A 27,895-nucleotide genomic window follows, 5' to 3' on the forward strand; every position below is an offset into this window, starting at 1 on the left:
GTTTATTTTGAATTGTATAGGATAGTAGAATTCGGAATTCTGACATGTCCAAAAAAAACACCACTTAGTATATGTTTGGTTCCGTTTACATTTATTGAGTAAATGTTTATTGACATCAACAAATGCCTCATTTAATTGCATTTACGTGTATCAAAATTTTACAGAAAACAAATTTTGGTTTTTGTGCGCCTCTCCATTTCAAGAACTTTCATTCTGGAGCTTCTTGGTAGACGTTTTATTGGCATTTTACTGATGTAGCATCTAATGGCAGCACCTATGTGTCTTAAGCGCTGTCATTAAGTATATTCTTAGGTTTTGCACGGTCATTAGGCTATGTTCAGAAACAATACAAAATTAAATATATACATACAAATATATGCAAAATAATATAAAATATAAGATTTTACACTCTACAAATTTATATTTAAATTTTAAATATATTTCTCGGTTTTGCAATCACAGCAAAGCGCAGGTAAACGGAACCAAACACCCTAATTATTCGCGTGCGGTTTTCCCATTCCCATTATCCCTTCAACCCTTCGTCTCAGTCGTCTTTGGTTCGCTTGAGTTTTAGCAGGTTTAAATATCCCTAACCCAGCTGCTCAATTTGGGGGGAGGTCTACTGGTCTAGGCGTCTCCACTCTCCAGCGCAGAAGACCCAATAGCTCTGGTAACTCTGGTTCGCGTAAGAACGGGTGGATAACAAACCAAATCTGTGCTTAAGACTCTCAAGAACGCCAGAAGATCAAATACTCTCCCTTAATCTTCTTTTCTGCATTGTAAGATTCAATTCCATTTTTCTCGTTTTATCTCAACTATTCTGAAAAAAAATTATTAGAATATTTCTGTTTACGAAGCTTTTTTGCTGGTCGGATACCTCAGGAAATGGGATATGCCCACAGCCCTCATCCATCTTGCGACCAGTCATGGCGTAATGGAAGACAGGCTTTTGGTATAAGATTTTCCTTCGTGGGTGCAGTCGACCCTAGAAGAGGATGTTAGATCCTCGCTCCTGATGTGGTGTCTTTAGATTAGGTTTCTGTTTTCTTCTTTCTGTATCTCAATATTTAAGTTATATTATTTGCCAGTTCTTCAGTAATTTAAGTTCTTTTTTTACAGCTTTTTTTAAGGCTTTTGTTTGGTTGAAAGCTTAAAACACTCAAAACAATGGCGTCTCGGTTCTGGGTTCAGGTTCATGCATTCTCTTATATGAACTGTATCGTGATTATCAAATTTTGAAGAAGCATGTATATTCAACTAATGCGAAAATTGTATGTCTGTGTGTTTTGTTCACAGAGTGATAATGACACTGAGGAGGAGGAGAGTGATTACGAGGATGACATTGATGCTGGTGGTGTTGGCGAGTCTGCTGGAGCAGCTGCTGGAAGCAGATATCTCGAAGGGAATGCGAGCGATAGTGATGATTCTGATGGTCAGAAGCGTGTGGTTAGATCTGCAAAAGATAAGCGGTTTGAGGAGATGATATCTACTGTGGACCAGATGAAGAATGCCATGAAGATAAATGACTGGGTAAGTCTCCAGGAGAGCTTTGACAAGATAAACAAACAGCTTGAGAAGGTTATCCGGGTGGCCGAATCTGAAAAGGTCCCTGCACTTTATATCAAGACTCTAGTGATGTTAGAGGACTTCTTGGCTCAGGCATTAGCCAATAAGGATGCAAAGAAGAAGATGAGTAGTAGCAATGCCAAAGCATTGAATTCCATGAAGCAGAAGCTTAAGAAAAACAATAAGCAATTTGAGGATCTGATTAATAAATACAGGGAAAATCCTGAGAATGAGGATGAAGGAGAGCAGGAGCAGACGGAGGATGAGGATGAATCAGGTTCAGAGTTTGAGGAGGACCCATCAAAGATTGCAATGATGTCAGATTCTGGGGAAGAGGATGAGGAAGAAGATGACGAGGGTGGGGATAACCAAGCTGAGGGGACTGGAGTTTGGGAGAAAAAGATGAGCAAGAAAGATAAACTTATGGACAAGCAATTCATGAAGGACCCAAGTGAAATCACCTGGGATACAGTTGACAAGAAGCTTAAGGAGATCGTTGCTGGAAGGGGTCGGAAGGGAACTGGAAGGGTTGAGCAGGTTGAGCAGCTCACCTTCCTTACAAGGGTTGCCAAGACTCCTGCCCAGAAGCTTGAGATCCTATTTAATGTCGTTTCTGCCCAGTTTGATGTGAACCCAAGTCTCAGTGGACACATGCCTATAAACGTATGGAAGAAGTGTGTGCAGAACATGCTTGTGATACTTGACATCCTTGAGCAGTATCCGAACATTGTGGTAGATGATTTAGTTGAACCTGACGAAAAGGAGACCCAGAAAGGGGCAGACTATAAGGAGATGATTCGTGTTTGGGGGAATTTGGTTGCATTCCTTGAAAGGATTGATGCTGAGTTCTTTAAAAGCTTGCAATCCGCTGATCCACACACTCGGGAGTATGTTGAGAGACTGAGGGATGAACCTACATTCCTTGTTCTTGCCCAGAATGTTCAGGATTATCTGGAAAGGATTGAAGATTTTAAGTCAGCTGCAAAGGTAGCACTGAGACGTGTTGAGCTAATATATTATAAACCCCAAGAAGTTTATGATGCCATGAGGAAGCTGGCTGAGCGTACAGAGAGTGTAGAGAATGGGGAAACTGAAGGAAATGAGGAGCCCCAAGCAGTTGAGGAGACTAGGGGCCCTCCTTCCTTTGTTGTTACCCCTGAGCTTGTGCCTCGAAGATCCACTTTTCCGGAAAATAGCAGGACATTGATGGATGTACTGGTTTCCCTTATTTACAAGTATGGGGATGAGCGAACCAAAGCTCGTGCAATGCTCTGTGATATATACCACCATGCTATTCTGGATGACTTTTCAACCTCCCGTGATTTATTACTGATGAGTCATTTGCAGGATGGGGTTCAACATATGGATATTTCAACTCAGATTCTTTTCAACAGGGCTATGGCTCAACTTGGTCTTTGTGCATTTAGGGTCGGGCTAATAGCAGAGGCACATGGATGCCTTTCTGAACTATATGCAGGTGGTAGGGTAAAGGAATTACTTGCACAGGGTGTTTCACAGAGCCGTTATCATGACAAGACTCCTGAACAGGTACATGCTTTGTATGCTATAAATGTCCTATATTGCATTTGCTTACTTCCTCGTTTGGTTGGAAGAGTTTTAGTTAAAAGATTGCCAATACCAGTTAAAGGAATTGGAGTAGGGGCAAAATCTCTCTCTCTCTCTTTCTCAATCTCTCTTTTGTTTTATGGGGTGTTTGATTTTTTTTAACAATGGAGTGGAAAGGTCTGGTTTGGGTATGTGTTTAGGATTCAGATTTGTCTAACCTCAAAATCTGGCTATACTGGGACTCAGCTAAATCTGAATTACCAACTTTTACTAATATATGAATGATGGATATATAACCATTTGGAGTATCAGGTGGGATGGAGTAGATACAGACATAACCTTTGGCTTTTTTTGTTATTTTTTTTGCACAAGGTGGCTGCTCTTTGTCTCAAACATGCTTTGTTTACAAGCTCGCTGTCACTTGAAGTATTTGTGATGGAACGTGAGTGGATAATGGTTTCTAAGATAGAAATAAAGCACACTGATGAAAATGGAGGAGGGTTTCTTTTAAGTTTTCTTATAATCAATGATCTCTTGGTAAGGAATTAACACAGATAATGAGTATACATCAATTGGTCAAAGGTTGCATTTTTTCTTTGAAAGCACAAAAGACGTAACTCCCTAGGGCGCCATGGCAGCCCTAGACCCTAGTACACTGCCAAAGTATCTTCCTTTTTGGAGGGAGTGTTTTTACACTTCTCATTTCGACAATAGAGTCTATATACTTTCTTCTATGGATTTGTTCTGTTGTGCCTTTTTTTTCAAATCTTTGATTTTTCCCTACCCGCTTGCTGGTTTTTCCTGACAACTCCTGTGAGCACTGCAGAAAAGGAGGTCTAATTGGTGTCTCTCCTTTCACATGTGCTTTCTGTGCAATCCAACTGAGGTGTCCACCTCTTGCGTTTGGGAGTAGTTTCTTTCTCTTGCAGGAAGTCCCCACCAACTGATTTGAAGACCATTCCTCTGACATCTTTCTTCAATCTGGCTAAAAGTAGGGAAATATCTTGTTGAGGTGTACCAGGGCTGCCATTCTATGGTCTGTTTGGGAGGAGAGGAAAACAAGGATTTTCAATTAAAATTCAGAATCCTAGGAAGCAATCAAAGAAAATATCACCATAAGAGTAGTGCAGTGGGTCAAAACATATAAACCATAGTTGTAAAGGTGATGCCTAGGCAACAAGGTTCCCTTGGAGGTTCACCTTGCCTAATCGCCAAGCAGTTTTGTATGTTGTGTTATAAAATACTTTTATATTCTTAATTTTTTTTAGATTATAATTATAAAATAGACATTATTGTGTGTTTATATACTAACTTCTTTTTACTATTTTTTTTATTTGTTAGGGTTTAAATAACACAAACATTGCTAACTGGTTTATTGAACCCTCAAAGAATTCAAAACCTTAACCAATAAGGAAGAACTTACAATTTTGTCTAATCAACACATTTTCTTCTTCCACATCCTCTTTTTTTTTCTTTCACCTTTTCTTTTCTTCTATTCCTATAACAAAAGTAGGGGTTCAGCCCCTATATTTTTGAATTTTCTTTTTCTTCTTCTTTTTCTTCCCATGAATATGTTGATTTTCTATACTTTAACACAAAGTTTATACTTATGAAAATTATGGATAATTATTAAGAAAATATGGTTATGGAACCTAGGGAACTACCCTAGGATATATTTTTTTTACTTAAAAAATCCATTGCTTAGGTGACTAGGCAACAAGGCACTCCCCTGTCGCCTAGCCTTGACTTGGCGCCTTGAAAACTATCATTTAAACCTTTTGAGCAGTTCTCCATGGATGACATTATTTGAGAATGGCATATAGTAGCTCATTCTCCCAAGGCTAGAACCAGCATTCAAAGGGAATGGAGACAACCAGCTAAAAGTCAATTGAAATTAAACTTTGATGGATGTTCCTGGGGAAGGTATTGGAGGTGTAGCTAGAAATAATCAAGGTGCAGTGATGGCCTTGTATTCTGGTCCTATAGGCTTTGGAGACACCAAAAAGCTGAATTGATGGCTGTCCTACTCCTACAAGGTCTTTAGACTGAGCAAAAGGCTAGCATGAGAAACATAGTAATAGAAGGAAAATCTAGAATTATGGTGGGCTGGTTAAAGGAAATAGTTGAGGAACAAGGCATTATAGAGAAAAAGCGTTCCTTTACCTTAGTTGGAGATACTTAATGATGGAGGAAGGTTAAGTGCAGACTGCAAAGTGGAGAAGACGTGAAGATTGAAGCTAAGCAGCTCCTGTTCAATAGTTGCAAGGTGAAAAGGATTAAAAGAAACCAGCACTGAAGATTAGGGAGATGAAAAGGGCGTGGTGGTTCTGGTTGAGGAAGAGGTTATTGAGTGGTTCAAGGCCTTTGTTGAGGAAGCAACTCAGGTTAGTTGGAAGCAGGATTGTAAGGGGTTATGACAGGAAGTATGTGGCAGAGAGAAGACAGAATGCTAAGGGTAGATTTCTGGTGCTTGTGGAATTTTTTGGAGATGGAAAAAACAAATGGTCTGTATCCCAGAAGCAAAGGAAGCCAATTGGAAAGGAGTCTTGGGCATTCTGGAGGACTTCTCTGTCTTGCTGAAAAGATTGCAAAAGACTTGGAAAGTTACAGAGATGACACAGGAGAGAGGTAAAGCTCTGCTAGAAATGGAGCAGAGACATTCCGAAGAGCTTGGTGACAATTGGTCAGACTGCAATTGATGGTAAAATAATCATTTATGCTTCAAAGAAAGAATGGGAAAAGAAATCAATAGTGACTGCTAATGTGCCACCAAGAGATTGGAGAGCAGTTGCTAAGGAGGTATTAAAGGGTGCTTAAGCTGAACCATACTATTATTCTAACCCCCTTTGAGGACTGTAAGGCCCTTTTGGAGCTGGTAGGGGTGAAGGTTGGGATCGATGTTGTCTGCTTGAAGTTGGATTCAGGTACAGTTACTATCTCCAGATGGTCTTCTGAGTCTAATTCCAAGAGCTTCAGTGTGGAGGACAGAGTTCTGGTTCGGCTGCTAGGCTTGCCCTTTTATTCATGGAGGACAGAATTGTTTTGTTCCATTGCCTCCCTTCGCAAGGCCCAATTGAATGGAGTTTTTGTGAGACTTGTGTTCAGCAGTTGTCTGTTAGAGTAGTGTTTGTCCTTAAGATGTCCCTAGAATGGTGGAGGAGTGAACACATGGCATTGATAAAAAAAAGGTGTGGACCATGTGGTCACATGGAGTTTTCTGCCCCATCTGGTTGGTGGCTGCCATTGAGGTCTCCCTGTGGCATGAATGAAGAAAGGTTGAAGAAGAATGCTTACGTGGACTTCAAGGAGTGGTTAGTTCAATTTGGTTTGAAAATTTCACGAATATGGAAAGTTTAGGGGAGGAGATATTAAAAGGGAAGAAAACTGATACTGAGCTAGAAAGATTAACATCAAGGGAACAAAGGCATGTGGCAGGTCATCTGTACAGGATAGCTTTGGGCAAACAAGTGGTGGGCAGGTTAGACTAGAAGGGAACACTAATAGTCTTACAAGGGGATGTCAACTGACTCAAAGCTCCTTTGACCAATCTGATCAGCAAGGCAAGGTATCAACTAATGCTAATTTAGTCCTGAGCCACGTAGGCATCAGCAGAGAAGGTGCTCTCTTAAACTCCTATATTAGTGGTGGTAGGGAAAGTAGTGGTGAGTGGGAAGCCCATTTGTTTGACATTGAGCTAGGCCTTGGTGCAAAAAAGATGGACCCAGTTGAGTTATGTAATAGGGTGGACCAGGTTGAGTTTTGTAAAAAGGATTTAAGTGGGCTGGACCCACTAAATTTAAAAGTACCTGGAATGTGTCCAAAGGAAATAAACAAAGGGGTATTGAATGGGCCAAGCCCATTATTAATTAAGAAGGACGAGGCGTGTGACTTTTTAAGAGATCAAGTAGGTGGTATTAATGGGTCAATGGTAGATGCAATGTTGGGTCTATCGTCGTCCCCTTGTCGACTGTTGCCTTTAGTCGAGGGACTAGGGGCAGGAAAGCTCCATTCGGTGGGTGCCAAAAGCAGCTAATAGGGAGCTATCATCACCCAAATGCTTCTCATCCATCTTTGTATTTTCGCAAATTGGGAGGGAGGGGGTCTTTTTGACCCCACAACCTTCAGGTGGCCTAAGAGAAGTGGGAGAGTATTTTTGGAGATGTGTTAAGGTCGCCTTAGTATTGATAGTATGGGAGGAAAAAAATAACAGGATATCTGATGATAAAGAAACGGATGAGGCTACTGTTGGGATTGTTTGATGATTAGGACTATTTATTGAGTTAAAGCGTTGGATCTTTTTTTCACATTTCTCTTTTGTTGACATGTGGAGAAAATGGGAATTAGTTGCAAAATCTTCTTTGGTTAAGGATAAACCTGTTGTAACCTGGAAACACCCTAAAGAAGGTTTATAAAGCTAAACTTTGACGGCAGTAGCCTTGGTAATCCTAGGCGTTCTGGTATTGGAGGTGTATTCAGGAATGCAGAGGTTCAGATTGTTGCCTTATTCTCTGGTCCAATCGGGGAGCATCTCATCCCTCTTTGCGGAACTCTTTGTTGTATCTTTTGTTAGTTCATCTTGATTAATTTTAATAAAATGCTTTATTATTTATCAAAAAAAAACTAGGCATTATAGACACACCTTGAGAGAGGTATTTATCCAAATAAAAAAAAAAAAAACTAGGCCTTTGTTTCAGCTTGACATAAAAAGTGCCTTCCTCCCTGGCGATCTGGTGGATGAGGTATATATGGAGCAACCACCTGGGTTTGTTGCTCAGGGGGAGGATGGTAAGGTGTGCAGACTGAAGAAGGCAATTTATGGGTTGAAGCAATCACCATGTGCTTGGTTCGGGAAGTTCAGCGAAGTGGTGAACGAGTTTTGGATTGAAGCAATGTCAGGGTGATCACTCAGTGTTCAACTATGACTCAGAAGCTGGGAAGATCTTATTAGTGGTCTATGTGGATGATATTGTCATTACTGGCAGTGATAAATTGGGGATTGGCAAACTAAAGGTATTTCTGCAATATCATTTTCAAACAAAAGACCTTGGAACATTAGAGTATTTCTTGGGAATAGAAGTTGCCAGGTCAAAACAACGTATAAATCTGTGCCAAAGGAAATATGTTCTTGATCTATTGGAAGAAACATGACTGTCAGGTGTAAAACCGGCTGAGACCCCTATGGAACCAAATGTTATGTTGAGCAGTGAAACAGGAGAAGTATTTGAAGATCCTGGAGGGTATAGACGACTAGTGGGAAAACTGAACTATCTGACTATTACGAGACCCGACATCTCCTTTGCAGTCAGTATGGTGAGCCAATTCGTGCAGAACCCTCGTATACCTCACTGGGATGCAATTCTTAGAATTGTAAGGTATCTGAAAGGAGCTCCAGTCCGTGGGCTATTGTATAAACCAGGAGGAAAACTTGAAATAGTTGGGTATACAGATGTAGACTGGGCAGGCTCAGTGAATGACAGAAGATCTACTACAGGCTATTGCACATTTCTTGGAGGAAATCTTGTGACATGGAAGAGTAAAAAGCAGACGGTTGTGGCTAGAAGCAGTGCTGAAGCCGAGTATAGGGCCATGGCACACACTACCTGTGAAATTGGGTTTCACATGGATAAACCTATGATATTGTACTGTGAAAATCAAACTGCACTCCATATCTCATCCAATCCTGTCTTTCATGAGAGAACAAAGCACATAGAGGTTGATTGCCACTTTGTGAGGGAGAAGGTTCTTGCTGGAGAGATAGATACAGAACATGTGGGCTCGAATGATCAGTGGGCAGATTTATTTACAAAAGCTCTAAGCTCAGGGAAGGTGAACTACCTATGTGACAATCTGGGATTATATGACATATATTCTCCAGCTTGAGAGGGAGTGTTAAAGTGAACCGAATAGGGGTAGTTTAGTCATCTTATGTGTGTTAAGTAGTTTGCTTATGTGGCAATTTTATTAGAGTACTCTGCCCTACACTTAAGTATGGGCAATTTAGTCATTGTAAAGGTTATTAGAATCTAATTAAGATTAAGGGGGTCAACTGTATGGGAGGTCCATCAGATTTGGACAAACCCTTCTTTTCTTTCTTCTTCTTCTCTTCTTCTTCCTCTTCTTCTTTCTTCTCTTCCAGGTTCGAGTTACTGTAGCAGCATTCGAAACAACTATAATAACAATTTAATTTCATATCAATTAGAAGCTAAAGAAGGTTATTAACTTTATATGATAAATTTGCAAGATGGAAAGTAAAATAAAAAACAAGGATGGAATTTCTGTTTTATTTAATTAGAGAGGGAGAGAATATAAAGAAAAGAACCTCTTTATACTTCTATTTTTTCTTTCCTCTTTCTTTTTCTTTCTTTCTTTCTTTTTCTCTCCTCAAAACCCTTTGATCTTTTAAATTTGAATGGTAAAATATTAAAACAAAGTATAAATGATATATATAGCATATAATAAAAAGTATTAACACATACATTAATAAGATACAACAATATAGCAATATAAATGATATTGTACAAGGCACCTGCATTGTCATTTTTGTCGCCTAGGTGGGCACTTAGTTGCCTAGTTGCTATAATTCAAGGCGTTTGGGCAAGGTGCCAAGCCAAGGGTGCCTAGTCGCCTAGGTGATGCCTTGACAGCTATTATACAATCCTATCCAACATGACCACATGAAACATATAAAAGTAGATTGTGACTTCATGAAAGAGAAAGTTGAAGCTCATGAGATGTTTTTACACTCTAGTAACCACAAATAATTAATTAGTCATGAGGGTGTTTTTGTAATTTTCTTTTTTCCATTTGTATTAGGGAGATAAATGGGATGAGTGGGTAAAACTCTATTTTCAATTTCTTTTATTTTCTTCTCTTTTTCTTTCTGGTAATTATCATTGTCACTGTCATCATTATTATCATCATCATTTTCCTCTAGCCTCAAATACTGATAAGGGATGGGTGGCTTTAAAGTGTCATTTACTGTAAACAAGGAGATATGCTACATCTGTTGCTTGTAGTTTGTTGGATTTGTTTTCTAAATGTAACTATAGTATGACTGGAATCACATAATTCGTTAACAATGTAATTATTGTATTGGAATCTTGTTAAGTGGCACATGCAAAGAAAATTAAGTAGGTGGTTTTCTCTGTATCTGCAGGTATGTTATACCATTTTGTAGTCGCTTTCTTACTCAATGATGTGTGTTGGCAATTCTGAAATCTCAATTACCTTGTAATTTGCATTTACAGGAAAAGCTTGAAAGGAGGCGGCAAATGCCATACCACATGCATATAAATCTTGAGCTCCTAGAGGCTGTCCATTTGATAAGTGCCATGCTTTTGGAGGTCCCTAATATGGCTGCTAATACCCATGATGCCAAACGCAAGGTCATAAGTAAGGCATTTCGTAGATTGCTTGAGGTGAGTGAGAGACAGACATTCACAGGCCCCCCTGAAAATGTCCGAGACCATGTCATGGCTGCTACCAGGGCCCTGGGCAAAGGAGACTTCCAAAAGGCATTTGATGTCATTAGATCCCTTGATGTCTGGAAGCTCCTGAGGAACTGTGAAAATGTTTTGGAGATGCTTATGTCCAAGATAAAGGAAGAGGCCTTGAGGACCTACCTATTCACTTACGCTTCATCCTATGATTCCCTGAGCTTAGATCAGCTTACAACAATCTTTGACCTCTCAGACCACCTTGTCCACAGCATTGTGAGTAAGATGATGATCATGGAGGAGCTTCATGCAAGCTGGGACCAGCCAACTCGGTGCATTGTTTTCCACAATGTTGAGCACACAGGACTGCAGAGCCTTGTATTCCAGTTGACAGAGAAGCTTTCTGTTCTTGCTGAGAGCAATGAGAGGGCTTTAGAAGCAAGGACAGGTGGAGGGCTGGATGGGTTGCCCCCAAGGCGTAGAGAGGGCCAGGATTATGCTGGGGCTGCAGCCAGTAAGTGGCAAGAGAACTTTTCTCAGGGAAGGCAAAGTAGTGGGCGCTTAGGCTACCGACTTGGAAGGAGACCATCTACTTCCACTCAGGCTTCTGGTGGAGTGTTTTTGAAGGATAGATCTGGTCAGTCACGAGGAACAGGGGGCTATTCTGTTGGCTTCCAGAGCACACGATATCAAGATGCATATGGAGGGGTTGGTAGATCTTACCAGACAGGTGCTGCAGGAAGAGGATTGCAAATGGACACATCAGCCCGCATGGTCAGTCTCAACAGGGTCGCTCGTGCATAGCGAGAAATAAAGAAGAGAAGAAAATGATCAAAAAATTAAGAAAAGTTGAATGCAATTTTAGTTTCTAGCTTTTTGTTTCTGGAGAAGTACTTACGGGCATTTTACATATATAAAATAACTATGTGTATTAGATATGTAGTACTTTGTTTCCTTTCTTATCCTTCTGATAGTATCTTGCTAGTAGTGAACCAAGTGATGTCACCTTAGTGCCTACCTCATTCATGTTAGATTGTCTTTTTTTCCTTACAAATGCCAAAGAAACTTATATTATCTACTTGAAAGATGTTACAGGAATTCCATTGAGGGGTATTTGATATAGTAGCTCTAGTGCTCTACTGCCTATTTAACATGTTCTACCGCTATCAAAATACTTTTGAGTATTGAATTAATAAAAAAGAAACTTTTGAATAGCCACTACAGTGTCTCTGTGCATCTTTTGTTACCAGTTGTATGTAATTCATGATATTCACAATAGATAAACATCAGAAAAAACAAGCTCTTTAACACTTCTCCCTGCTTTCTTGAAGACCCAAAATGACTGCCTCCCATTCGGTATCCTATGGTTGTTTGATATTAGCCCTATGACCTGCTGCTGCAATTACGTTGAATCAGTACATATGAACTAGCAGCCGAATTCAGAGAGTATGTATAAGCCATCAATATACAAGCAATATTGTTCCTCTATTGCTAGCATACCCTGCACCTTCATTTGGGACAAGTGAGGCGGACATAGATAATTGCCTACTGATAACTCGGATGGGATCTGATGGGATATTCTCATGCATCTCGTATTGGTCTACGAGCAATGTCAACTCTCGCATGTATGCATTATTTTAATGTTTTGATAAAAACACGGGGAAAATGAATTGAGATCTGCCAACAAAACACGTTCCAACCCTACACAGCACATCTTATCATGAGACTGGGACTCATCATAAAAGTGGGACCTGCTATGTATGAGATGTGCAATGTTAGATTATGTTGGTAGAGGGTTGGAACATGTTTGGTTGGCAGGTGATCCGGACTAGGGAAAATTAGTATACCATTGCTGAAGCCTGAATGTACACCATGTGTTGAGGCAAGGTGCCGACCAGCTGGTTGGTAAGGTTTCCTACAGGTCGGAGACTTGGGATTGAATCCCACCTGCACCTTGGTTGGGGGATGGGCTACCTCCTGTTGTGTAGCCCTTCAAAAGATAATAAAAAAAAAGAATGTACACCATGCCCACCTGTAATCCAGCCTAAACAGCCCTTGCAAATGTTATGCCATGTTTCAGCAGCTCCATTGCACAGAATGCAAGATTGTTCATCTTCCTTCAGAAACTTTAATGTCTCTGGTGGGAACTGCATCCCAGTATAGTTTCCATGCGAAGATCTGAAACCTGAAAGGAACTTCAAGATTCCAGATGTCTCGCCATGGTATTGTGTGCTGAGAAGTGGATGACAATTCTCCTAAGAAGCAAGTGTAAGCGGATTTCACTGAGAACATAAATGAGTTTTAATGTATCAAAACGAGTTGATCATGATGCAAGTGAAGGGTAGGTTTCACTTTCAGTTCTGCAATTGTGCCTGGAGAGAAATATTAGTGTAGAAGTTGTCCAGGATCCATCTAGGTGTGGCAGATCTCTGACTCTTGTGAAAGAGGGGGTATGGTTAGTGACCTGGCTTCCATTTTGGATTTGCCATATGAAGCCATTTTAGAAACTTTGCTTTGCTAAGCATTTGTCTCCGGTTCTCCACCAAGCGAAATGTAGACTTTGGGTTTTGATTGAAGATAGACCCTGACTTGGCTTTAAAAACTTGAACCCATAGTTTGTTTGGTTCATTCATGAATCTCTATAATGGCTTAGTAAATGGATGATTTCATTTTAATGCTTTCTATGATTGTAGAATCTTGTCTTTGAACAATCTCTCGTCCTTTTCTTCCTATGTAGACCACAATATTGCTGCCCTAGGGTATCTACATATTACATTGCCTCTCTTTCAGTCTTTCTTGATGGGGTGAAGAAATTTGATTGAAAAGATTCACCACTTCCATAAGAGTCCACTTGCATCCAAGAAGTGAAAATGAAAGCTGATGGTGCGTGATCTGATGCTCCCTGCTGGCACATAGCTTAGACGTCGGACTGAGTAGGTTGCCTAGTTGAGTTGCAAAGAAAGATGTCAATATTTGGGTTGCTTTACCTGGGGTTGGCACTCTGATGCTTAAGTCAATGAAGAGCTTTGAGAGTGCTAAAAAGTGAGACGACTAGAAAGCTATGAGTGATAAATCACACGTACCTTTTTTGTGAATGGGGGTGCCTTTATATAGGCTAGTTGTTGTGAGGCTCACGAAGTGCGTCTAAGATCTCTGGCCCATTTGGTTCGGAGGTGGTTTCACGGCCAAAGATCAACTCACATAAGCAGGTACTGTTTAGTCAGTCCGGAGGTGGTTTCGGAGGTGATTTCACATCCAAGATCTCCAGCTAGGGAGCCCGACGTGGTGAGCATCGATGACGATCACGTCGATTCAACCTCCATCAACCCTATAAACATGCCTAGTCAGTTCGCTCCACCCTCAATGTACACATTTCCCGACGTCGCCTACGAGGGATGTTAGACAGTGTATGCCCCTAGCTCCAATAAGATTGATGTACATATCCATTTATTGTAAACGAATGAAAGTACATAATTGTTTCATGTTATAATTGGTTTGTTTCTATATAATTACCCTTAAACTGGACACTTATGAAACTCGTATTAGTTTAGAATGTTCTCAACCGTTGGATAGATTTGGGGAAGTTTATCCTGCCAAGGCTAACACTAATGTGCTGCCAAGAAGGTTGGGGCAACTTGTCCCAACTGCTAGGGTTGGACCCGAAGCACATATAGTGTGTATTTTTTGAAACACTGAACCCAGACCATTTTCCAGTTATTCCCTAGACCTTGGACACTGGTAGGCAAAACTGGAAAGTTACACATAACCCCTAGACTCGATTATGATACTACACTTGGTGTTGGGTCAAGCTATCTTTGATATGCTAATCAGTGAGATCCTTCGGGGGTCAAAACCTGGGTATGTTGGGGCAATCTGAGAATTCACTCGAATGGGTGATCATAGTGATAGGATAAGCCCCTTTGTCGAACAAAGTGAATGATCGAGACTACATTCTCTCTGATGGAAACCAAAACTACTGGCAGTTGATTTCAATCGAGTTTGAGATTTGTGTTGCAATCAAATAAAATATATATATATATATATATATATATATATATATATATATCAGTCTTAAGTTTTGATTTTTGCAAGAAAATATCAAAACCAATTCGTGCTCACCTCCCTTACTCGATCCAAGCTGTTAGATTGCAATTTTGCTGAAAACTGTGTTGTTGAACCGACTTCAATTCAAGCTGTGCCATATTCAGTGGAAGTTGGTTTTGGAACTCTCTTTGGAAATGAACTACCACTTTGGGAGCTAAATTCATGGAATCTGTATCAGGTATTCTTCTCCCTTTCTTTTCATTCCAAATCTAGTCCATTTTCGGTGCAATGATCATTGAAAAGTGTAATTTTTCTAAAACTAGGAATACGATTCCTGGAAGGGTGAAAGAAAATTTTTGAAATTTCGCCCAACCATCTAGCATGACTCATCCATCCATATGATGGATTTCCCCTTCCTTCAGTGGTATTAAAGTTAAGTTTAATCAGTTCTCATATTTTGTGCGATTTGATATGAAATTATATTCTGATATAATTTTAGAATTGTTCTATTATTATTTCTTTGCTTCTTGGGCTGTCTGTGTGATGGAGATCAAATTCTTTAATTGGCGCCAAGATCTGCGCACGTGAATTATTTATTTGATGATTAGAGTGCACAGAGAAGAAGGAAGATTATTGTAAAAAATCTGCAATCTATGATTAACCAGTTTTCTTGTAGGTTTGCAGTTCATTCAGATCAGATTCAGACAATCACACTTGCAACACTAGATTATTTATTTTTGTTGTGATTGATTGTCAATATTTAGTTGTTAAAAATTTCAAATTGAATTTTCATGAATTGTTGCATGTTTTGGACACCAAACCCTACACCGATTTGACCTAGTTTGGTCCAAACTGGTTGGACCGAACCAATGGTTCGGTAGGGTTTGATCTCAGCCCCATGGGTCACATTTTAGGTGGCTCAAATTCGGTTATGGGCCAAGGGTTTGATGGCCCATCACATGGACCAATTCGGCCCTCACTTGAAAAACCTAATTTATGTTAAGTTAAAGCAACACCGACCCATTTTAGCATAACTGCTATATGGGCCGAACTGCCTTTTGCAGTTTAGCCCATATACCTAGATAAAATTATTGGATAATTCATGGGCTTTTAATGGGCTGATTGTGTGTTAACTTAAATTAATTAGGGTTTTACAAGCTTTTAATTGATTGGATCAATTTATGTGTATGCTTGTTATGTGCTAAATGTGATTCGTTCATGGGCCATAAGTGCTTGGCCCATGTTTAATTGTATGTGGCTCTCTACGAACATCGTGGTTGAATGCACATCATTGTCATGATGTCTACAAATCATTGGATGATCTCCCTTCTCAATGGCCCCCCTGATCAGCTTCCTCACCAAGAGGAACCCCGTGGAACCCTAGCTCATTTTGAGCCCATTCAAATATAACTTTATGAAAGTAAGTGGGAGTCGCTTTGGTATGACCTAAACCAGACCTAAGGACTATTTTTGTTTGTTCCCTTCGGATTAATATAAGTGCAATAGATAGGGAAAATCATATGATGGATTCTCTAAAGGCCTTCTGTCATTAGCATGAAAGCATGCTGAATCGGTGGGTGGAGATGCACCATAAAATTGGGCTATCAATTTTGTTGGTCTATTCGGTTGGATTGCTTCATGAGATGATAGGGACATCATTTTCCGAGGTGGGAGAGGGTTATCCTAAAATTGAAGACTCTTTCACGGTATCTTGGAGTCCACGATATGACAAGTCAACACTTACTAGACAGAAAGGTTTAACCTAAAATGGCAACGAACCTTGTCTGATGGAGGCCAAAGGGAAAACTCATTAGATGGGTGGATACTTGATCCTTCATAGAAAGTCATGAGATTTTGTAGCTGAAACAATTGGCTCCAAAAACCTATGTGATTTCCAAAATTTTCAGGGACATGCATCGTGTCCTCGTCACTAAGATAAGAGGGAAATCTCAGAGATGAATAAAATGAGATGGAACATAGATAAAAGACCATTCTATTTAAGATAACATGAAACAATTTTAGGTTGTGGACTAATATCTATTGCCTTTTATCAGAAATGGCACACAGACAATTCACTAAATTGTTGGACGACAACAGACTTAAGGGACCTAACTGTGTTGACCGGTACTGTAACCTTGGTCCTTACCTCCGACAAATTGGACAAGGTTGCCAAGAACCCAACTTCGGAACATTTGGGTGACAGGGCTTCTAAGGCACGTAGGAGGGAATATCAAAAAAGGGAAGAGAAGAATTCTCTTGCCTAGTGTTACATTTTAGCATCATTAGACAATGCAATCCTGAGACAATTTGATAAGACCAAAGTTTGCAAAGAAACTCTGGATAGTTTAAAGACTATGTATGAGGAGCAAAATCATTCTACCCGACAGAAGGTCCTTAAACTGTTGATGACCTGAGGATGATTGAGAGCCAATCGGTTCATGACCATGTCATGCAGATGATGGGGTACATTAATGAACTAGAGGCTCTTGGATCCCAGCTCGATGATGACACCAAGACTGATGCCATCCTAAACTTTGCCTCCCTCATTCAATTAGTTCGTCATGAAATATAACATGAACAAGCTAAAAGTTAGCCTTCACAAACTCAACAATATGTTGTAGAGGGTTGAAATCAAGAAGGATAAGCTGGTAGGCTTGCTTGTTAAAGGTGGAAAATTAGGCAAAATAAAGAGGAAAGGCAAGAAGAGGCCTTAGAAAAAAGCAAGCAAGCTAAAAAGGAAGAAAAAAGACAAGTCATTGGATGAATGTCACTTCTGCAAACAGACCGGACACTAGAAAAGGAATTGTCCTCAATATCTAGAATCCAAAAACAAAGAAGGTAATTTCGAATCTCTTTTCATAGAGACCAATATATTGGTCACTTCTATATCCTGGTGTATTGACTATGGAGCTTCTACTCATGCATGTAATACATTGCAGGGGTTCAAACTAAGCAGAAGGCTGAATGATGAAGAGGTGGTTCTTTACTTGGGGACTTCTGCAACAATTGCAACTACAACTATATGAACTGTAGATTTAATTTTCAGAGAAGGCATTATAATGCTTAAAGATTGTCTTTATGTACCGTTACTTAGAAGAAATTTGATTTTAGTTTCAAAATTGTATAAGGATGGTTATTCTGTTCTTTTTACTGATAAAGTTACTATTAATTTGAATAACAAATTCCTTACCTACAGAGAACTTGAAAGTGGTCTCTATGTCCTCTGTCCTCTAGAAATGAACATAACCAAAATTACGTCATAAATTATCCCCCAAGAAAAGAACATGTGGTACAGTTAATCCCATGTGCTTGTGGCATTACCGACTTGCCCATATCAACATAGATCGTATCACAAGATTGGTGAAGGATGGTCCTTTGGATTTTCTAACTATATAAGATATTCCAACTTATGAACCTTGTCTTTAAGGTAAGATGATGAAACAACCATTTACAAGAAAGTTTGAAAGATCTCCGGGTACACTTGACCTGATACATACTGATGTATGTGGTCCCATGAATGTTAGAACATGCAACCATCACTGTTATTTCATAAATTTCACCAATGATTACTTTCGGTATGGTTACGTGTACCTAATGAGACATAACACTGAATCCTTTGAAAAGTTTAAGGAGTTTAGACAAGAAGTTGAGAAAATGTTATGGATACACATCAAAACCCTTTGATCAAATCGAGGAGGTGAATATCTCTCCAACAAATTCAAGGAAGGACAATGAGATTGTATCACAACTGTCTTATCTTGCTACACCACAATTAAACGGTGCGTCGGAGAGGAGAAACCAAACTCTATTAAATATGGTCTAATCACTTCTCATCCATTCAGAACTACCTATATCCTTTTGTAGACACACATTGGAGACTGCTATATACGTGCTGAATCGGGTTCCAACCAAATCCGTTCCTAAGACTCCCTATGAGCTATAGACTGGTAAGACACTTGAACTAGACACTTAAACGATGTGTTTCTATGTAATTACCCTTAAACTGGACACTTAAGAGACCCGAGTTAGTTTAGAATGTTCTCAGCTGTTGGATAGACTTGGGGAAGTTTATCCTACCAAGGCTAACACTAATGTACTACCAAGAAGGTTGGGGTAGCTTGTCTCTGCTGCTAGGGTTAGACCTGAAGCACATGTAGTGTGTGTTTGTTTCAAACACTGAACCCATACCATTTTCTTGTTATGCCCTGGACCTTGGAGACTGGTGGGAAAAACTGAAAAATTACACATAACCCCTAGACTCGATTATGGTACTACATTGGGAGTCAGATTAGGCTATCCTTAATATGCCAATCAGTGAGATCCTTTGGGGGTCAAAACCTGTGTATGTTGGGGTAGCCTGAGAATTCACTCAAGTGGGTGATCATAGTGATAGGATCAGCCCCTTTGTCGGGCAAAGTGAATGATCGAGATTGCATTCTCTTTGATGGAAACCAAAACTACCAGCAGTCGATTTCAACTGAGTTTGAGATTTGTTTTGCAAAATATACTTATATATTATGTTTTAAGAAAAAGGTTTGCAAGTGGTTTTAATTCCCGGGACCCATCCGAGCAGAGAGTGCAACACTGTACCTTGCATCCAGGGGAGAGGTCCCTCCCTGTTGGGCAGTGATTGATCATTAAGGGCTGAGAGGTTAAGTGTAATAGACCATTTAGGGCTTTTTTACCTAATGGGCTATATCATACTTAAGTCCATTATTCTTGGGCCTTCATAGGATGGCTAGACTCAATGATCATTTAATATAAATGTTGGGCCCATTAAGAGCCCATACTGATGGACTTAGGGGTTCACTGTACTTGACAGTGAAACAGGATTTTTCACGAATGATGGGCCGAACCCATATGTGCCTCTGTAAGGTCATTATCGAGGTACCATGCCATACAAAGAGAATCAAATGGACCAAAAACTACCTAGGGTCGTGACCCACTTACTTAATGGGCTTAAAGCCCGTGATTAATTAGATTAATCAAGTGATCACATGACAACTTAAGCAGTCATGTGACATGGGCGAATATGGGTATGGATAAGGGTTTGGTAAGTATTATCCACTTAGAGAGTCCAAATCCAAATAAAGATTTGGATTAGGATCCTCCTAATTTGATTAGGAGTGCTGATCCTTAAGGTTTATAAATAGAGGGCATCGAATTTGCTCTAGATCACTCTGCTCTCAGTTCTCTCCCTCTACTCTTGCCGCCCCAGAAACCCTAGTTTGAACTCCAATTCTTGAACTGATGTTGATCAGTCTTGATTTCTGAATTTTGCAAGAAAATATTAGAACCAATTCGTACTCACCTCCCTTGCTCGACCCAAGCTGTTGGATTACAATTTTGCTAAAAATTGTATTGCTGAACCGGCTTCAATTTGATTAGGAGTGCTGATCCTTAAGGTTTATAAATAGAGGGCATCGAATTTGCTCTAGATCACTCTGCTCTCAGTTCTCTCCCTCTACTCTTGCCGCCCCAGAAACCCTAGTTTGAACTCCAATTCTTGAACTGATGTTGATCAGTCTTGATTTCTGAATTTTGCAAGAAAATATTAGAACCAATTCGTACTCACCTCCCTTGCTCGACCCAAGCTGTTGGATTACAATTTTGCTAAAAATTGTATTGCTGAACCAGCTTCAATTCAAGTTGTGGCATCTTCAGTGGAAGCTGATTTTGGAACTCTCTTTGGGCATGAGCTACCACTTTGGGAGATACATTTGTTGAATCCATATCAGGTTTTCTTCTCCCTTTCTTTTGGTTTCAAATCTGGTCCAGTTTCGGTGCAAGAACGATCCTTAAAAAATGCAATTTTTCTAAACCTGGGAATGCGATTCCTAGAAGGGTGAAAGAAAATTTTTGAAATATCGCCCAACCATCTAGCATGGTTCGGCCATTCATATGATGGATTTCCCCTTACTTCAAGGAATCCAGTTCGCGCAGGCAAGTCTACCTCTCAAACTGGGATGCCACTACCACAGATAGGATCCGAGACCCTCGTGTTGCCTTCGATGTGAGTACTAGAATACTTCTTCCTGAAGATAGGAGGGACTTCAATCAGTGGAGTGTTGCTAACCTCAGTAGCTCGATATTCCAGGATGCATTGTCGATAAGTACTAACCCTTCAACACTTGGTCTTCATGTATGTTCACCTCACTATGTCTTTCTTTTTTGCAGGTGAGTTGTATGACTCATGCTTTATATGACAACGCCACCATTATGGAGCACGAAAACACATAGATGACAACTAAGATCAAGTCCCTTTAGTCACAACTAGAAAAGGCTTAGTTGGAAGCCCAAAAAGATCGTCGACAGTTCCTCAATGTGTCATCCAGCCTGACTCACCAACTAGAGGAGGTGAAGAGCAACATTGTTGAGCAGGCTTGGGAGCTCGAAGAGGGGATTTTTAGATTTGGTTTTGCAAACTATATTTATATGATATACATTATGTTTTATGAAAAATGTTTGCAAAATCTTTTAATTCCCGGGATCCATCCAAGCAGAGAGTGTGACACTGCACCTTGCAGCCAGGGGAGAGGTCCTTCCCTGTCGGGCAATGTTTAATCATTATAAGCCAAGAGATTAAGTGTAAGAGACCATTACAGGGCTGATTACCTGATAGGGCTTATCTTATTTAAGTCCATTATCCTTGGGTCTTCATAGAATGACAAAATTCAAGGATCACATAAGTGTAAATGTTGGGCCCATTTTGAGCCCAAAGTGGTGTGCTCAGGGGTTCACTGCATTTAGTAGTGAATTCAGCCAGGCCTTTTCATAGAGGCTAGGCCAAACCCATGTGGACTTATGTGAGGCCATTGTGGGGTCCTACGCCATACAAATCAGGCATAAATCGGCCATGCAACACCCTTGGATTGTGAGCCTTATAGCTGTTGGGCCTAAAGCCCATAATTAATATGAAGAATTAAGCTATCACATGACAACTTAACATGGGGTGAATTTGGGCTTGGAAATGGGTATGGAGCAGCCATCCTCTTAAGAGGATAAGGCTTATCTCTTAATAGAGTCCAGATCCAAATTAAATTTGGATAATCTTGTAATTTGGTTAGGAGAAGTTCTCCATAAAGAGATAAAAGAAGAAGAGGGCGAACTGACCAAGGACATCTCTCAATTCTGCTCTCTCTCTTCTTCTTTTGTCTTCCATAAAACCCTAGTTCAACTACAACTATTTTGTGACTAATAGAGATCAGTTTTCAATTAATTTTTGCAAGAAAAATCTAGAGAAATTTCGTGCTCATCTCCCCAATTCGATCCAAGCTGTTGGATTGTAGTTTGTTTGAAAACTGCATTGCTGAACCAACTTGAGGAGTACACTGTGCCATTTTCAATGGAGGCTAGTTTTAGCATGGATTTGGGCGTGAACTTCCACCTTAGGATCTGCGTTTGTGGTATCCGTATCAGGTATACAACTCTTTCCCTATTTGGTTTCAAATTTGGTCTGATTCAGTGCAAGACTGATCTTGAAAAATGTAAGTTTTTTGAAACATAGAGAATTCGGTTCTCGAAAGGATTAGGAAATTTTTGAATTTCGCCCAGCCATCTAGAATGGTTCGGCCACCCTTATGATGCATCCTAACCCTTCCTTCAAGTAGATCGGTTAGACCAAGTCAGTAGGGCGAGCGGTCTCATTTTTCATACTTAGTGAAATTTGTAGTCTTTTCGAGCATTGCTCAAAACTATCAAACTCTTCATAGATAATATCTCCTCAATTTGTCAATGTTCCACACATGGGGTACCTACCTCCCCTCCAACATTTTGAGCTAAGGTTTCTAATACCTAAGATGGGTCACTCTGCCAAAAGCAAATGTTTTAAACATTAAGAATTTATTTTAATGTTTTCCTATACGAAAAATGTACCCTAAATTCGAAGGTTCCTAATACCTAGGAGAGGTCACTTTTTCAAAAATAAAATTGCTTGAACATGATGAAATGATACTGTAGGGGAAATCTTTTTCCTTGCCTTTCCCTTACCATAGTCCTCCTTCCACGTCTTGCCCTCTTCCAAGCCTGCCCTTTCCAAAAATCTCCAATTTACCCTCTTCTAACCCTGATTTTGAAGGTTCAACACCCAATTTTTTCTCGATCCACTGTTTGAACCTCCAATTTACCCCAAACCTCTGATCAGAACCATCTGAACTCTCTAAAATGCCCAAAAATCCAAAGAACCGACGTGTTGTCTAAGACCCTCAAATCCCTTGTTAAACTTATATAATACCAATCCAAGGGCCCCGATCAACCCCCATCTACACTTTTACCCTCATATCAGACACCACCTATAGGTACATGTTGTTCACCATGACTGCAATGGCAATGAAGGTACTAAACCAAAGCTACACAAACACCCGCAATGAGTTCACAACTCGACACAAACTTGCGATGGGCTCAAAACCACCACAGATCTGCAATGAGCTCAAATCTTACACAGACGTGCGATGAGTTCAAAGCCACTTTAGACCTGTGATGAGCTCAAAGCCACAACATACCAATGACGAATTTGAGGTTACCATAGACCTATAATGATCTTAAAGCTATCGCGAGCTTGCGATAAGTTCAAAGGCATCGCAAACTGGCAATGAACGAAAATACAATGATCAGCCAATATTGCTCGTGACAAGATACAAAATAGGATTAAATAGAACATGTCAGTGTAGGAGACATGCAAAAGGAAGTAGCACACATGTATTATGAGAATCCTCATATGAAAGGAAATCTCATCCTGGAGAGATCTCATAAGACACATATCGAATCCTTAGTAGTATCCCCCTGACAATTAACACTAAATCAAAGATCCCCTTTCCAAATAGGAATCAAAATCTTTTGGCTCCTTCCCATCAGGGACTCTGGATTTCTCCCTATAAAAGGAAGTGTGAATCATAACGAAGACATGACTCTATCAATAGAAGCTCTTAGCCTACCCTTTCTCCTAGTCTTCCTTCGTCCTTTAAGGAAACCACCACACTTAGCCTCACTACACCACCCACATTAGAATCTCTAGTTCATCCTTTGATCACAAAGGATGACCGCCCATAGAATTAACCTTTCCCCTATCCCTGAGGAGCAACCTAACAACCATGAGAATATCAACCTAGAGGTCAGAAACTAGATTGGTCAGGAGCCCGCCGAACAGGCTGACGACAAGGTATATGACTTCGAGATTTGCATTAATCGATTGGAGAAAATGTAGACCAAGGTGAGAAACGCTTTATAACTACTACAAAGGACATCAACAACTAAATATTCCCCGTTTACACCTGCTGGACCTTCTGCGTCTGTCCCCACTAATCACCCTAGAAACCTAAACCCTAGAATGAATAAGCATCCCCAACCAACCTTGCACTTGTACTAGACGTAGGGCAGAAAACCCCGCTTCTCCTCCATTGAGTAGCCTCATGCAGTCCCACGAGACAACAAGATGATAGAGACGCCCATCAGCCACATTGAGATAAAAGAGTATGTCCAGGCCTTAATGGAGGAAAGCTATAAAAAAGCCCAATCTGCACTCATGTTCTAGAATCCCTACTCCAACCGCACTCTATACAAGTCGTATACCTCTGGTTATGTCCCTCCGTAGTAGTGGCCACAGTATGATGGGTAGAAGGGAAGCCTAAAGAGCATGTCAACAAGTTCGAAGACGCATTAGGTTCATTTTCCCTAGATAGAGATTTAAAGGTCCGAGAATTCTCCAAATCTTTGACTAGACTGGCATACACATGGTTCGTTAACCTGACCATAGGGAGTATCAACTCATGGGTAGAGTTGGCAAAGAAATTTCTATCCAAGTGGTTTCACCCTTGAACGGAAGCTGATAATGGTGGACCTGCATAATACAGAACAACGTGCCAGAGAAGACCTCCTAGCTCATGTTATGTGGTTCTAGAAACTGGCGCATTCGGTCTTCAACGAACATGCAACAAAGAAAAGTTTCATGGAACAATACGTGCAGGGGATGCATCATGCACCTGACCTATAAAATAGGGATCGAGAACATTGAAGTTGATACCTTCAGCCAGTTATGGAAGTGCACAGAGAGATCAGTGCGCACTGTCACCAACATAGCGCGACAACCAGTTTCAATAGCATCGCAGTAAGTGAGAAATGAAGCCTATGTCGTCGACCAGAGACCTCGAAACACTAGGGGGTCTAACCAGTGGCCTAACTACCATGACGACAACCAGAATCGACGGAATGGCCCATTACCACCACCCCCTCCCCCTTTCTACTGCAATAGGAGTGAAGTTATCATGATTATGATGGTGGAAGACCATGTGATCAACCTGCCACCACCACCACCTGGAGTTGACCCTAAGAAAGAAAGACATGGGGGGAGGTGGTGTAACTACCATTAGCCTCCGAACCATGATTTAATGGACTGTTTCACTCTCCAGTGGCTTTTTGGGCAAAAGGTAAAGTTATATTATTTTGTTAAAAGGAAGCCAACCCAAATGGAGGCTGACCCCCTCCCTGCACACTCACAAGGAAGTAGCATAAATGTAGTTGGGTCATCAGGAGGTGACTGCCCAAACATGCTGATTCAACGGTTCGAGCAAAGCCCAGACTTACAATAGTTCCTCAATAAATAGGTGACTAGTGCTACAACACGACAACATGCCATCAGAGCACTAGCGGAAGCTTTCAGAAGGCCGCTCAAACCTCATCGCATAGACAAATCCCATGTAGAGTTCACCCCATATGACATGCTGGCCACTGATCCCCACGACAACCGGCCTCTGTACATCACGGCCAAAATAGGGGATATGAGATGTGGTGCTCATTGGTTGGCCAAGGAAGCTCCATGATATTGATCTCCCTTCACACCATGAAGCTCATGAATGGACGGAAGGAAACTGTTAAAGGGATACCCATGGAGGTCACAAACCTTAATAGGAATGCGTCTGCCACAGAAGGATCGATTGACTTGCCAGTGGCTATTGAACCATTCTACATCAGCCAGGAGTTCCAAGTGATTTCTTCAACAACAGCATATCATGCCCTATTAAGGAAACCCCTAATACTTGGCATGGGGCTGGTCCCGCCCACCTATCACCAATGCATAAAAGCCAAGCACAAGGGCCACATCACCAGGATCCCGACCCCTCGCATCCCATTCGACAGAAAACAAACCCACCTATAGGACGTGATATACTATATGGAGCTTGCCATGGAAGGGGAAACTAGAGTGGCCAAAGTAGAAAGTGTCCAACTATTGAACCCAGTGAGTAAGGCCTCCTGTGGCTTTCCAACCCAGAGGGGGGACAGATTTGGGTATGGAGTTTGGAGTCGCCACCTAAATTTTTGGAATTGGGAATTTAGGAAAACCTAAGATTTTTCGAGGAAAACATTTTGCTTTCTTGGTGACTCGTTATCCAATGGAGATGAGATTCTTTGGGTCCGGGGACCAAGGTACGGTATGGGAAGGTGTTAAGCACCCCACATGCGCCTGGTTGAACCGGCCTCTACTTCACCAAGGTTCCAAGGTTAATTTTATAATTTTTGGGCATTAAAAAAGAAAATTTCTAAAGAGGACTAAGTCAAATTAACAAACATAACACAAGCAAGAGAAAAAGATCTAGTATTACATGAAAAGGAATTTATTAGTAAACAAAATAGGAAAAGGAGTTATGAAAATTATGAGATTGGCGATTTTGTGAAAGACGTAATAAATCCATGAATCAAATATATACAAGAAGAAAACTCAAAATAGAAAGATAACACTAATTAGAGGATTAAATGACTAGCAAACTAGAAACACAAACCTATCTACTAAATTTCCTATTTATAAAAAAATGTCTAAATGCAACCTTTAAGAATGCGATCTATCAAATCTTAATGGAAAATTCCTAAAGATATTTCCTACCTCATATGCTGAAAATAAAAAGGAAGAAAAGATGGATGGATACGTAAACAAATGATCTAGCCTAGAAACTAACAAATGTATTAAACTAAAAGTGCTGATGACAATAAAAAAAGAAAAAATTAAATGTAGTAAATGTTAAAGGAGGCCAGGCCTAATTAATGCTTATAAATGGAGGAAAAGATATAAACAATCGGTTAACCACATGAGAACTATAATAATTGAACATATGCATGCATGCCCGTATTATAAACAAATCAATTAATTAAGCCAGTTTTAACACTTGAGACTAATAACGATCACAATGATAACTTATGCTACAGACTTGAAAATCAACCGTAGGCTAACTAATTATTGATGAAATCTAGGCAACCTTGGTGACGTGAATTGATGATTAATGAGAAATTTGATTATCATTAAAAATAAATAAATAGCTACTAGTGAAAACAATCCATCATCGGTCAAACTAATAATGATGTTGCAGAAATCCTTGAAAGAAACATACAATTATTTGATCAAGCCGACAATTACTAGCAACAATGAGCAGATCAAACAAATCAACCCAAGATCGTGAACTCACCTTGAATATGATCGATCCAGAGGTAAGAGAGATGCATTTAGCAGCAGATATATTTGGCCCGAGGAATGAGAAAGGGTTGATCATGTAGCCCAATAAACGATGTTCGACGCCTTCAACATTTCTGCAACAACTTCAGTCTTCAAGAATGCTTCGGCTTTCTTCTTCAATGTGGCATGACCTAGGGGGTCTTCAGACATAAGATTGATGTGGTGGGATAGAAGGATGTGGGGAATGTGAATGGGGGAATTCTTGGATGTAAAGGGGGTATTCTCTATACTAGTGAGTATAGAGTAATTGCTCTAGGCTTTCTTGTGTATTTTGGATGTGAGAAATGGGTGGAATTTATTCTTTGAGAGGGAAATGGAGGGCTGAGATGGAAGATAAGGGAGATCAATGACTGATGTTTGAATGGATTTTAGATGGAGATTGATCGAGAGAATGGGCTGTCAAGACAGCTTTGTGAGAGATTCTCTCAATCAATCAAGACAAATAGTGAAATATTTCACTAATTTACCCAAACTGGACATTCCAAGTTTAGGTGATTGGCTTGATTGATTGGAAGCTATAGCTGGTCAAATCTTAAAATTTTAAGATGTTTCTAGAGGCTGAGGGGAAGTTTGGGTCATGGAATTCCCTAGGTTCAAAGTTATTATAAAGAGGATTCTAAACGAAGGGCCCAGATCGAGTCTAGATTCGGGTCTCAAGATGGAGGGGATAACAGTGTTGGAATTGGACAATCTTTACACCGCCGGACTCAGAATTTCGAGCTCTATCCATCTATAAGGTTGGATTTCAAATTTTATGGGGGGTTAGGATTTAGGATCAGAGATGATC

At 40.3% G+C, this 27,895-nt stretch overlaps 1 protein-coding gene and 1 long non-coding RNA gene across 6 annotated transcripts; one reads left to right on the forward strand and one right to left on the reverse strand.

The window, feature by feature from the left end:
- The first annotated feature begins 452 nt into the window (after window positions 1-452).
- Window positions 453-11,646, forward strand: LOC148860737 (eukaryotic translation initiation factor 3 subunit C-like). Of its 5 annotated transcripts, none has more exons than XM_088984594.1 (5): window positions 466-779; window positions 883-952; window positions 1,120-1,191; window positions 1,297-3,114; window positions 10,380-11,646. In XM_088984594.1, the coding sequence occupies exons 3-5, from the start codon at window positions 1,168-1,170 to the stop codon at window positions 11,370-11,372; spliced, it is 2,835 nt and encodes a 944-aa protein (XP_088840720.1). In that variant the 5' UTR covers window positions 466-779; window positions 883-952; window positions 1,120-1,167; the 3' UTR covers window positions 11,373-11,646. The 5 variants fall into 5 exon arrangements, with proteins under 5 accessions (XP_088840719.1, XP_088840720.1, XP_088840722.1 ...); XM_088984596.1 differs by having other exon boundaries at window positions 471-779; window positions 883-1,035; XM_088984597.1 differs by having other exon boundaries at window positions 609-779; window positions 858-952.
- Window positions 3,618-27,543, reverse strand: LOC148860738 (uncharacterized). The gene is made up of 2 exons (XR_016112927.1): window positions 27,062-27,543; window positions 3,618-4,170 (listed from the first exon to the last, which is right to left on the reverse strand). It is a non-coding gene; the product is annotated as an uncharacterized LOC148860738 (long non-coding RNA).
- Window positions 27,544-27,895: the final 352 nt, after the last annotated feature.

This window comes from Nelumbo lutea, chromosome 4 (assembly GCF_056320005.1).
Source record: "Nelumbo lutea isolate HS-2025 chromosome 4, American lotus-T2T, whole genome shotgun sequence".
In the NCBI taxonomy this organism is placed as follows: domain Eukaryota; kingdom Viridiplantae; phylum Streptophyta; class Magnoliopsida; order Proteales; family Nelumbonaceae; genus Nelumbo; species Nelumbo lutea.